Raw genomic sequence first — 12,516 nt, 5'->3', positions numbered from 1 at the left:
AGTTTTATCATCACTTATATGTAATGAAATCTTCTTTTTGTGGCAGCAATACATCAACTTACTGCAGTAGTGTGCAAAAAATCTTAGGCACCCTAGCTCTGTGTGTGTGTGCGTGTGTGTATTTATATATACTGTGTATGTGTATTTTTTTTATGTGATTAAAATTTTTTCACAGTACTGTATGCAAGTACAACTGTCGTTGCGGAAAAAGAACTAACACTCAGACACGGAGAGAGATCATTTCAGAACATCTTTATTGTAGCATGATATCATGGAGAGCCCATCCTCCTAAACGCGGAGATCGTGAGAATCTGTCTGACAACGGGTCACGCTCTTATTTATATCCCAAGCATACGAGAGGAAAACACATAATCAGAAGGAGGAACTTCAATGGCAGTTCTGCTGAGTACCAAAGTTGCAGGATATGTCCCTGAGCAGTTACACATTTACTTCAGTGTTAATTTCTCAAAAGGGTATATCAGACCAGCTAAAGGAGTATATCAGACATGTGATGATTCTTAGAACAACAAATACAAACATTGTTATTTTAATCAGCCTGACTGAAAGGCACATTGTCAGCAGCACAGAGTACATTAGTCACAGTAGACTTTGATTTTACATTTGAAGATCATTAACCCTTGCTCAATACAGTGTCAACTCTGGATATTTTCTTCCACAACAACACTTCCTGCCTATACAGTAACTGCACTTGTTCCCCCTTAACTGCTAAGAGAAGGGCTAATGCAAAATGGTTTTGAAGAACCACCTTACACATGGTAACCATTTCTGTTGTTATGTTTCCCAAGGCTTCCGCAGTGTCGTTACTTTTTCTAGGGCTGCATCAACATTTTTAATCTCTCTTTTACTTGCGACACCATTAAATGGGAATAACATTGATGCAAAAACAATCTCCTTCTGAAATGCCTCGTTTACTTCTGAACTCAGGAGATAAAGCTAAGGTGAGTGTATATCTCAAGGTAGGAAAAATATACCCTAAATAACAAAATCCTAACCAATTATTGGAAGAGAGGTGAGGGCTCTGTTCCCACACAGGAAGCAGGTATTGTCTACAAACTTACACCATTTCATATTACTTGACAGGAGCTTTATTGAATTGTAATATTTTACTGATTATCAATAATAATTCCTGAATCATTACCCCATTTTGGACATCGTGGAGTGTAATTGCATAAACTATTCCCTCCTAGAATGATACCTTCTGAAATCAAGCAAAAAGCCACTTATTTTGTAAACATATGAAAAGATTTAACAGCTTTGTCATGGACATCAGATATATTACAGGATAAGACATGAACAGGGTCAGATATGATATTCCCTCAATCATGTTGATTATATTTAAATAAATGATCCTGTTTAATGTGATTAGAGGTGGTGTGATCATTGTATAATTATAAATAAAAGAAATTCTGCAGGTGCTGGAAATCCAAAGCAACACACTGAAGGTCAGACAGAATTATTGGAAATTAATAAATGGTGAATCATAGGTATAATATTTACATCGCTGTTGCTGGAATATTTAATAAAAGGGGGTGCATGTTTGTTCTGGATCTGCAGGAAGGTGGTGTATTGGAGAATATTTGGAAGTGTGCTATATATTATTACATCACTGTCATCCTGTCTTGAGACATTAGAGACCCCTGCAGAGTCCATATCATGTCCATCATTTAATTCTCTGGAGTTCAGATGGTCTCGTTGTCATGGTCCAGTCCGTGAAGTCCGTTTTCCGGTTCACGGTCCGGTCCATCGACCCTTGCTCCAGGTTTTCCTGTCTACCCTGTTTCTGTTCTTGTTGAGCTCTAATTGAGGCAGCTGATGCTCGTTGGGGCTGGCTGCATAAATACCTTCGGAGACAAGGGCGTGGCTGCTGGACTGTTCTTGTCTTTACTCCTTGTATCCCTTCCTCTGCCTTCTGTTTCCTCGCCTGAAGCCCTGCCTTGTCTTGCCGGTAACTCTCGCCTCACCTGAAGTTCTTGTCTCGCCTTGCTTTGCCAGAAGCCTTGCTTTGTCTTGCCGGTAACTCTCGCCTCACCTGAAGTACTCGTCTTGCTTTGCATTGCCTGAAGCCTTGCCTTATCTTGCTGGTAACTCTCGCCTGCAGTCTTGTCCTGGAGCCACCCTGTACCTAGCTCCCTTCCTGTCCCTTGCCTCCGCCCAGGTAAGCCAGGCCGTCTTGCCGTTACCTGCGGTTGGTTCTGTCCCTTCCTGTCCATTGCCTCCATCGGGTAAGCCAGGCCGTAACCTACGGTTGGTTCTGTCCCTTCCTAACCCTTGCCTCTGTCGGGTAAGCCAGGCCATTTTGCCGTTACCTGCAGTTGGTTCTGTCCTTTGCCTCTGACAGGTGGTGATCCGTGCCCTGCCCAGGAGGAGCCTCTAGCCTCTAGCCTCTAGCCTCAAGAGTGAAGACTCCAGCCTCCTGCCAAGCCTCATCTCGGGCCTCTAGCCTCAAGCCTGAAGACTCCTGCCAAGTCTCGCCTCAAGTCTCTAGCCTCAAGCCTGAAGACTCCAGCCTCCTGTCTCCTGCCAAGCCTCGCCTCTAGTCTCTAGCCTCTAGCCTCAAGCCTGAAGACTCCAGCCTCCTGCCTCCTGCCAAGCTTCGCCTCTAGTCTCTAGCCTCAAGCCTGAAGGCTCCAGCCTCATCCTTGCCTAGTTCTGGGGTCCGAGCCAGAGGCAAGACCCAGGTACTGGGTCCTTGTCCAGTATCTGGCTCGGAGTCCAAGCCCAGGCGCCTAGCTCTCTTGTCCAGCCCTGTTCCAGGTTCCCGGTTTTCCTGTCCATGTCCTTGCCCTCGCCCTGTATGCTAGTCCTGTCCCTAGTACTTCAGTGGCTGTGTCTTGCACTTGGGTCCGTTCTGAGCCACCACCCTATGACACTCGCTGTCTTGGACAGTCCAATGTAAACTGCAGTTCCCTGGAGCAACACACAGAAAATGCTGGGGGAACTCAGCAGGCCAGGCAGCATCTAAAGAAAAGAATAAACAGTTGACTTTTTGGGCCAGGACTCTTCTTCAGGAAGGGGAGAAATCAGTGCTAGAAGATGGGGGAGGGAAGGAAGAAGTACAAGGGTGAGGTAAAGAGCTGGGAAGTTGATTAGTGAAAGAGATAAAGGAGTGGAGAGAAGGAATCTGATAGGAGAGGAGAGGAACCATGGAAGAAAGGGTAGGGAAAAAGACACCGAAGGATGGTGATAAGAAGGTAAGGAGCAGAGGGAAACAAGAATGTGGAATAGTAGGCGGTGGGGGCAGTTACCAGAAGTTTGAGAAATTGATGTTCATGCTATAAGGTTGGAGGCTACCCAGAAAGAATATAAGGTTCTGCTCCTCCAACCTAGTGTGTCCTCATCGCAGCAGTAGAGGGAATCGGAAGTAGAATTGAAATGGGTGGCTACAGGGAAATCCCACTTTTCTGGTGGATGAATGTAGTTGCTCAACAAAGTGGTCTCCCAATCTATGTTGGGTCTCACTGATACACAGGAGGTCACACTGGGAGTACCAGATACAGTAGATGACCCCAATAGACTTGCAGGTGAAGAGCCACCTCACTTGGAAGGACTGTTTGGGACCCTGAATGGTAGTGAGGGAGGAGGTGTAGGGGCAGGTGTAGCACTTGTTTTGTTTGCAAGGATTATTACCAGGAGGGACATCAGTGGGGAGGGATGAGCAGATTTCAACTCCAGTTGCAGGTGTGTGGAACCAGAGTGCCAGGGCAGCAAGTGGAAGTAGACATTAACCCTACAAGCAATGAGAGAAACCAAAGGTTGATCATTGTGGGATTAATGTTCTGACCAATTTTCTATTTCCACGCAAGGACAATTGTAAGGTAGATGAACTTAGAGCACGGATAAGCATGTTGAATTACAATGTTGTATTCATTATTGAGACTTGATTGTGTGAGGGACAGGTCAGCAGTTTAATGTTCCAGGGTTCTGTTATTTTAGACATGATAGAGAGGGAGGCATTAAAGGAGGAGGGGTAACATTACTCATGAGGAAAAATGTCACGGTAGTGCTCAGAAAGGACATACTGGAGGGCCTGTCTACTGAGGAATAAAAAGTCCTGCCAAATAGTCTCGGCCCGAAGCGTCAACTGTACTCTTTTTCATAGATACTGCCATATTGTTTGTTAATAAACAAGAGATGAGCACATTAATGTAACTATGGGCCTCCCAATAGTCGGCAGTATTTTGAATTGCAGACAATTGCAAGAAATAAAACAGGTGATTTTTTTAACTTTTCACAGATTGACTGGAACTCCTATATTGTAAAGGGATTGGATGTGATAGAGTTAGCAAAGTATATTCAAAAAAATTTCCTTAACCAATATGCAAAGTTCTCAGCTGGAGAGATTACGATACTGGTCTCCTCTTGTGGAATGAGACAGGGCGGGTGACAGAAGTGTGTTTAATGGAACACTTTGCATGTAGTGATCATAACTCCATTAGTTTCAAGATAGTTATTCGGCAGGTTCTGATTGGACCATGAGTTGAGTGTTGACAGAATAGCAAGGAACAGAATTAGTCCTCTTGAGGATCAGTTTGCTTATCTATGCATTGAGCCAAAAGACACTGGGATCTTAAATGATTTTTTTAAAATCTGGATTTACTCGGGAGGCTATATCAAGTCTATATAAAGTAAATGGGGCAAAACAGCAGTGAGGTCCTGGACTGTACGTGGATTATATATGAGAAAGTGTTTGCTGCCTTGAGGAAAATTAAGCTGGATTAATCCCTAGGGGGCCTGAAAAGGTCTCCTGGCAGAGATATTTAAAATAGCCTTAATAATAATAACTTTTGAGGAACTACACAATATCATACTGCACAGCACTAACAGCAGTGCAGTGTAAATGGCTCCAAAGTAGAGGCACTCAGTAATGGAAACTGAAAGCTGAGTAATGAAATGAGAACACCAAAATTGGCAGAAGAGATGAAGAAACAAAATTGAAACCTTAAGAGCAGAAATAGCCCACCTGATCAATGATAACCCGAGCAAGAGAGATAAAAGAAAAGCTATGGAAATACAAGATGCGCACAAGACACGATCAAGCTAACAAAAGCACTGTAGGATTTACAAACAAGAGAAAATCTGCAGATGCTGGAAATCTGAGCAATACCCACAAAATACTGGAGGAACTCAGCAGGCCAGGCAGCATCTATGGAAAAAAAGTACAGTTGACATTTTGGGCCAAAACCCTTCGGCAGGTAGAATTTACAGATGCACTAAAACAAAAGCTTGGTACATACAAAGCCAGACTAAATAGATACTGTACATGAAAAACACCGATGAAGAAAACAGAATTATCAGTTTTCAGGAACAATGAAAAATGTTTATACAGACCATTAAACTAAATTCAGCACAACGCTAGCACAGAATTACCAACAAACACAATGATAATGAACTCTTGGACTGATATCTGGTCAAACAGGGTGACACGCAAACACGACACAAGCTGGATTAGGGAGGAAAAAGAACGCACAGGCACAATTGAAGACATGCAAATATGTGAAGTTACAATGGATAGGCTAAAAGTGGTTATGAAAAAATACCCACAACTGGAAAAGTACCAAAAGTGATAATATTCATAATTATTGCCATAAAAAATGTTCCTTGCCTTCATCCATATCTGTTAATACATATCAACAATTTTCTTATAAAGTGCCCGGGTTCTTGACAGAAGATAAAACATATCTCTTACCTAAAGGAGAAATCACAAATGATCCATCACAATATCATCTTATTACTTGTTTACAAATTATATGTAAAATTGCAACATCATGCATCTCACAACTAATCAGCACTCACTTAGGTAACCACAATATTCATGATTCAAGTACAATTACTATCAAAGAATGTATAAATTATGCAACATTTCATAAGTGCTGTCTGATCGCCAATGTGTTGCTTTGGATTTATAAGTATACAATGATCACGACCCATCATATCGTATTTGCTTGCTCACACAGGTAGCCACAAAGCAAGAAACCTAAAAGAACCGACTTCAAGAAAAGAAGTAAAAGACCTTCACCCAATGCACAAGAGGAGAAGAAAAAAATCATAAATCATGCAAACAAGAACATTCCGAACTAAAACTGAGTCCTCAGAACTGAACCCCGGAGTAGGCCCAAAGCCTTACTTAGGCGCAGAGCATAGCAGCCGGGACAGTCTTCATAGCCTCAGCGCCATGGACAATGCAGAGTGAAATCGGCTGTTACCCCATACACCAGCACCCTGTCATTTCAGCTTAACTGGGCCTATGTTTAAATTAACAAAACAGCTAAAGGGTCTGGCACCCTGGAGAGAGGGAAAAAGATCATGGAGAGTGAGCAAAATTGGCTCTCACCTCCGACCTGGGCTGGCATTTAAATTGACTAAATAGTGGATCATACCTTGCACCAGGACCTGGCTGCAGCAAGATGCTCCAGGCCTACACCACACCACCCAGCAACTCAATATGGCCAGATTTCATCGCCCAGCCTGAAGCCGCTCTGAAGCTCTTCAAATCAGCCTGGTGCCCAGAGAAATCTGCCCTCGCACCTGGGCCAATTGTGTGGTCATCAAATCTCCTCTACCTGGGCCCTGACTTCTCCCCTTAGCACCCAAAGTGATCTATTCTCACACCTGCGCCAGTTGGACAGACATTGGAGCTCCACCTGTAAACAATATTCCTACAGAAGAGCAGAAAGAATGCTGTAAGGGTATGAAAGGATGTAATAAACAACTGATAATAGATTCTTTATTTCTAAATCAAGCTCAGCAGGAAAGCAGAAATCTTTCATGTTGTTATATTGACTACCAAAAAGCATTTGATTATGTCCCACACTCATGCTTAACAGGTTCTTAATATATATAAACTACGCCCAATACTTGTAAAATTCTGACATCTGATGAAGCATTGGCGTACTAAAATCACACTATCTATTAACAACCAAAACAGCCACCGTCATCAAAAATAAACCGAGCCATTTTGCAGGGTGACTCCCTAAGCCAACCATGGTTTTGTCTAGCTTTAAACCTGCTCTCTATTTAATCAATATGATGAAAATAGGCTATTGAATGAGAGACAACCAAATTAGACCACGGCACACCTTCTGGGCATGGATGATTTGAAATTATTTGCTTTTTCATCATAGAGCTAAAACAATTTATTCAAATTTTTGAAAGATATATACATGAATTTGGACTATATAAGTGCAGAAGATTAAACATAAAGAAAGGTGCAATAGAGCTAGTAGAATATAAACTATACCAGCTGGATATAATACAACCAATGGATGAATATGAGGTACCTTTGTTTAAAATTTGTGGTATTGTCTACGCAACAGATGATGAAGTCAATCATCCCGTGTATTCTCTTCACTCCCCAAATTCACTGTGCTGCCACTTTTGGGGATGCAGCCCTCTGAAGATCGATCCAGTCAGTCCTACTCCCCTGCCTCTCCCCACGTCTCTGCAAACCATTCCAGCTCTCTCAACTGGGAGATGGGTATGAAGAGAATGAAGAATGCTTCTCCTCACAGCACCGTCCATCCTTTCCCAGTGACCTTTCTTCAGTAACCACTACATCATAACCTTACCATGTTCACGGACAGCTTCAGTCCAGTGTCTTCCACTCCTACAAATTAGATTGCTATACAATGTCCTCTGTTCCAAGAAGAAAAGCTCCAGCTTCTGGAGTTCACAACAGAATAGAAGTTCCTCATTGCTGGCACCATTTCAGTCAGACCTTTCTAAAGCTGTTCTGTCTTTCCCAGACACCAGTATAGTGCTCCAATGGTGAAGAGAGATCCGCCCTCCCTTGCTTGCTCTTCCACTCTTTCTTTGCATCCTTTACAAGGAGGGGAGGTGTAAACTTGGAATTTATTTCCTGGAACATAGCTATAGGGGTGAACTAATTGAAGGATTCAAGATCATGACTGACATACACAGGGTAAAAATACATAGTCATTTCCCCTGGGATAATAACAAGACAGCATTAGTTTCAGATCAGAGGAGAGAGGTTTAAAAGGGACATCAAGAGGCAGATTATTCAAGCAAAAGCTGGTGTGTATTTGGAATGAGCTACCAGAAATAGTGGTTGAGACAGGCACACAAGCGACATTTAAAAGTCATCTGGCTATGTACATGGAAAGGAGAGTTTTAGAGGCTATAGGCCAAACATGGACAGGTGGGACTAGCTGGCTAGCAACACAGAATGGACAAATTCGTTGAAGGACCTATTTCAATGCTCTCTGACTCTTATGTATGTTATAGAAAGCCATCTGCAAGGCTAAATACACTGGGCCTTGCTTATTGCATTTACTAGTAACAACCTGAGAAAGGAAACCGATGCCGGAATCTGGAGCAATGAACAATCTGTTTGAGGAACACAGTGGGTTGAGCAGTATCTGTGGGTTTGAGGAATTATCCGCCTAAATCTTCTGATCCCTATCCCTTTCTGCCTTGGGCTGAGATAATTTCCTCCGTGATTCCCTGGTTCACTCACCCCTCCCTGACCCCCGGGCCCTTTCCCTGCACTCACAGGAGGTGCTACACCTCGTCCCTCTCCACCTGTCACGGGCCGAAAGAGCTCTTCCAGGTGAGGCCGAGATTGGTGCGCCTCGTGCTGTTCCCGAGGCTCAGCTCACAGTCTGAGAAATCTGACCCGTCCATAATCTGATGTACTTTCAGAAAGTTCCACAAATTCCCAGGATCAGCCCTTGTACAATTAGTTCACATTCTGTATGGACAGAAGCGGAGCGAGATGAAATTACTGGTTATGCAGGGAATCTGTGTTCACACAGAAAGTTGTTATTGATGCGTGTTTAGGACGATTGATTTATTTTAGTTTTCCCTTGGCCGGGCGTGTGTACAAGCACCTGAGAAAAGGCAACTATGCTGATCGAGTGGGTGCCGGAGCCCCGGTCTATTTGGCTACTGAGCTCGGCTGAAATCCTCCAGCTGGCCGGAAACGCGGCCCGAGAAACCAAGACGACCCGCATCATCCCCAGACACCTGCAGCTCGCCCTCCGCCACGACGAGGAGCTCAATAAGCTGCTGGGAGGGGTGACCATCGCTCAGGGCGGGGTGCTGCCGAAGAAAACCGGCGGACCCACCAGCCCAAAGGCAAATAGATCTGCGAAGCATCTATATGGCGAGACAAAGGCTCTTTTCAGAGCCACTCACAGTGTCTGTGGAAGGGCTGAGCTCCGGAGCGTACATTCAGTGTACCTGAAGCAGACAAGTCCCTCCAAGCCACGACTTGACCCTTAACTGAAATGAAACAACTTATTTCTGCGGCACAATGCGGCCTCTCAGCCTGGGCTCCCTCCCAGTCCTGAGTTCCTTAAAATTCCCCCGTATTTTACAAAACTGAGGAAATTCTCTGGCGCTGGCTTCAGGACTTTCTGGAGCAACGCAGAGTGGTGAAATCAGCGAGCGGACCGATTCTCCACTGAACGGATGACAGATACTCCAGACTAACCTCAGTCCCCAGACTATGGAAAATCCGCCAAGATTATAACTTTGTCCATTAGTTCAAACACAACTGCAGGCGTGTAAGCAGGATTTCACCGTGGTAAGGTCCCTCCTCTTTTATAATAACGATCGTGTGTGAATTCCTCACATCAGCGATTATTTGATTATAATCTTCACTTTCATTTCCACTGGTTACCTATGGGAATAAACACCGATTTGCAGAACGCGATCGGGTCAGTCTGTTACGTACAACGCATAGATGGGTCACCACTTGTAAACTGCAGCCGAAGCAGAGACTGTAGTGTTAGTTGCTCTGTGAAAGGACCGTGAGTGAAACCATAGTGATCTCGATTTGAAATCGGATTCAGGGCTTTTACAACACACGGGTTACGGCAGTTAAGACATTGCGTTCACAATAATTAAGTAACATCAGCAAAATCAAACATCTTGACCTCAGTCCACTCCATGTGTAAATCTTCGTGTGTGAAAGAGAAAATCGCGACAAGTTGACGGAAATGAGGGCAAAATGTCCTTGTTCGGGTGGTGGGCTGGGACGGTGACACCGGGAAATTTACTTGATATAAACAGAATCAGAATTACCTCCGACAGTAAAAACCTCCGAAGACAAGCTCGTTGCAGTCGAATGACGAAGCATTAACTCTTCCGTGGAAACTGAGTGGCTCTTAAAAGAGCTTTTGGGTTTGTCAAGTCAGCACTCTCTGCGGCTTCACTTGGAGCTGGTGTACTTGGTGACCGCCTTTGTCCCTTCCGACACGGCGTGCTTGGCCAGCTCCCCGGGCAGCAGCAGGCGCACGGCGGTCTGGATCTCCCGAGAGGTGATGGTCGACCGCTTGTTGTAATGGGCCAGACGGGAAGCCTCGCCCGCGATGCGCTCGAAAATATCGTTCACGAACGAGTTCATGATGGTCATGGCCTTGGAGGAGATGCCGGTGTCGGGGTGAACCTGCTTCATCACCTTGTAGACGTAGATGGAGTAGGTCTCCCTCCTCGACCTCCGGCGCTTCTTGGTGCCCTTGGCTTTGGACACGGCTTTCTTGGAGCCTTTCTTGGGAGCTTTGGCCTTGCCAGGCATTTCTTCAGTCAGTTATCGACCCAGAAATAGCGGAAGTCGATCAGAGTGCCGAATAAATAGGCAGTGTAGTTCCACCCTATGCTAATGAAGAATTGGGTCAATTGGGTTATCATTGGTAGGTTTGGACGAATAAAATAATAACATTCTCATCGAACCGTTTCATTAGACAAATACAGCACTCTCCCCCCACCCCTCCATCCAATGGCCTGTTAAAACTGACAAGGCGAGTCACAGTTAGCAGGGCTGAGTAATGTTTTATTGGGTGAACGTAAGAGGACATAAAATCGGCCATCCAACATTTGTAGAGTGTTACCTGCACTACATTCGTAAGACCTTCATTTTGGGCGGATGAGACGTAAGTGGGCATAAAATCTTGGGTTGTTTGATCTGGAATATGGTCCAAGTGAACCCCTTTCTGTCGCTCCTCTAACTCAGGACCTTGTGTCCTCGGTAACATCCTTGAAATTATTTTCTGCATTTTTCAAGCTTACTGATATCCTTCCTGTACATAGGTGACCAGAACAGCACACAATATCTTGTTCAACTTCAACATAACATTAGTATCCCTGCTCCTATATTCAATGCTCTGGTTTATGAGGGCCAATATGCCAAAAACTCTTTATAACTCCATCTACCTGGCACAACTTTCAAGGAACTATGGATCTGTATTCCCAGATCCCTCTATTCTAAGGCACACCTCATTGCCCTACAGTTCACTGTTTAAGTCCTACCCTGGTTTGTCCTCCCGAAGTGCAACACCTCACACGTGTCTGCATTAAATTCCATCTGCCATTTCTCAGCCCATTTTTGTAGCTGGCCCAGATGCTGATGCAAGTTTGAAAGCATTCCTCCCCGCCGCTATGGCTCCAATCCTGGTGGCATTCACAGATTTGCTGATCCAGTTTGCCACATTATCTTCCAGATCATTGACATGGGTAACAACAATGGACCCAGCACTAATCCCTGACGCAGTCCACCAGGCACAGACCCTCCAGTCAGAGCCAACATCTACTACCACTCTGTAGCATCTCCAGCAAATCCGATTTACTCCCTCATCCTGAATGCCAATTTACCTACTAGTAACATCAGGCCCGTCAGTCTATATTTTCCTAGCTTATTCTTAGAACATTTTTTAAATAACAGAACAACCTTAGCTATCCTAAAATCCTCTGAGTCCTTACCCATGGCTGAGGATTCTCCCTTTGCCAAACTAGACGGGAGACTATCCCAACTTTATTAGATTAAGGATGACGAGCAGTTCCTTGATTCTGTAGTTGCTACGAGAGCCACTGGCACTACTGAAGGAGAGCTTGACTCCACCGTTCCCCGGTCTGGGCCCATTTCTACTGCTCCTATTTCAGAGGCCTCTCTAGCCAAGCCGAAGGAGCCCTGGATTCAACTTGGAGCCAGCCCCAAGGTTTAAGCCAGCTCAACTCCACGCACAGTTGTAGGAAGGCGTAAGCGCTCCACTCCGTCACCAATAGTGTACAACAAGAAAGCCAGCAACAAAATAGATTCAACATCCTGGACGAGCAAGAGTTCTCCTGCTGACCAGCACATCTCATTCCTCTTTGCCTGGGGCATCAGGATCTCAATCGTGGGTGGAGACGTTCATCCCCAGCAACTGCATGTAGCTCCAGACCATCAGAAGGTGGGATAGATTTCAGGCTACCTGTCAGGCTGCACCCCACCATAGACTCCGTAGTCCTCTCCCCCGCCTCCTGCAATGCTGATAATAAGGTGGCACACTAGCTTAGTGGTTAGCACACTTTACAGTACAGGCAACCCGGGTTCTATTCCCACCACTGCTTGTAAGGAGTTTGTACTTTCTCCCCCAACTGCATGGGTTTCCTTTGGCTTTCATCCCAGAGTCCAAAGGCGTACCAATTGGTAGGCTAATTGGTCATTATCAATTATCACAAGATAAGGCTGGAATTAAATCATGGTTGATGGACGGC

At 44.8% G+C, this 12,516-nt stretch overlaps 1 protein-coding gene across 1 annotated transcript; it reads right to left on the bottom strand.

The window, feature by feature from the left end:
* Positions 1–223: 223 nt before the first annotated feature.
* LOC134353904 (histone H2B 7-like) lies at positions 224–10,559 on the bottom strand. The gene has a single exon (XM_063062422.1). It carries the CDS (start codon positions 10,556–10,558, stop codon positions 10,193–10,195), a length of 366 nt encoding a protein of 121 aa, XP_062918492.1. The 5' UTR covers position 10,559; the 3' UTR covers positions 224–10,192.
* Between the last annotated feature and the right edge of the window lie 1,957 nt (positions 10,560–12,516).

Source organism: Mobula hypostoma, chromosome 11, assembly GCF_963921235.1.
Source record: "Mobula hypostoma chromosome 11, sMobHyp1.1, whole genome shotgun sequence".
Lineage (NCBI taxonomy): Eukaryota > Metazoa > Chordata > Chondrichthyes > Myliobatiformes > Myliobatidae > Mobula > Mobula hypostoma.
Note: the sequence above shows the minus strand (reverse complement) of the source record. Positions and strands in the feature narration are given on the sequence as shown.

Excerpts from the sequence above, each read along its gene's own strand:
- LOC134353904 (XM_063062422.1), bottom strand. The coding sequence starts at position 10,558 with ATGCCTGGCAAGGCCAAAGCTCCCAAGAAAGGCTCCAAGAAAGCCGTG.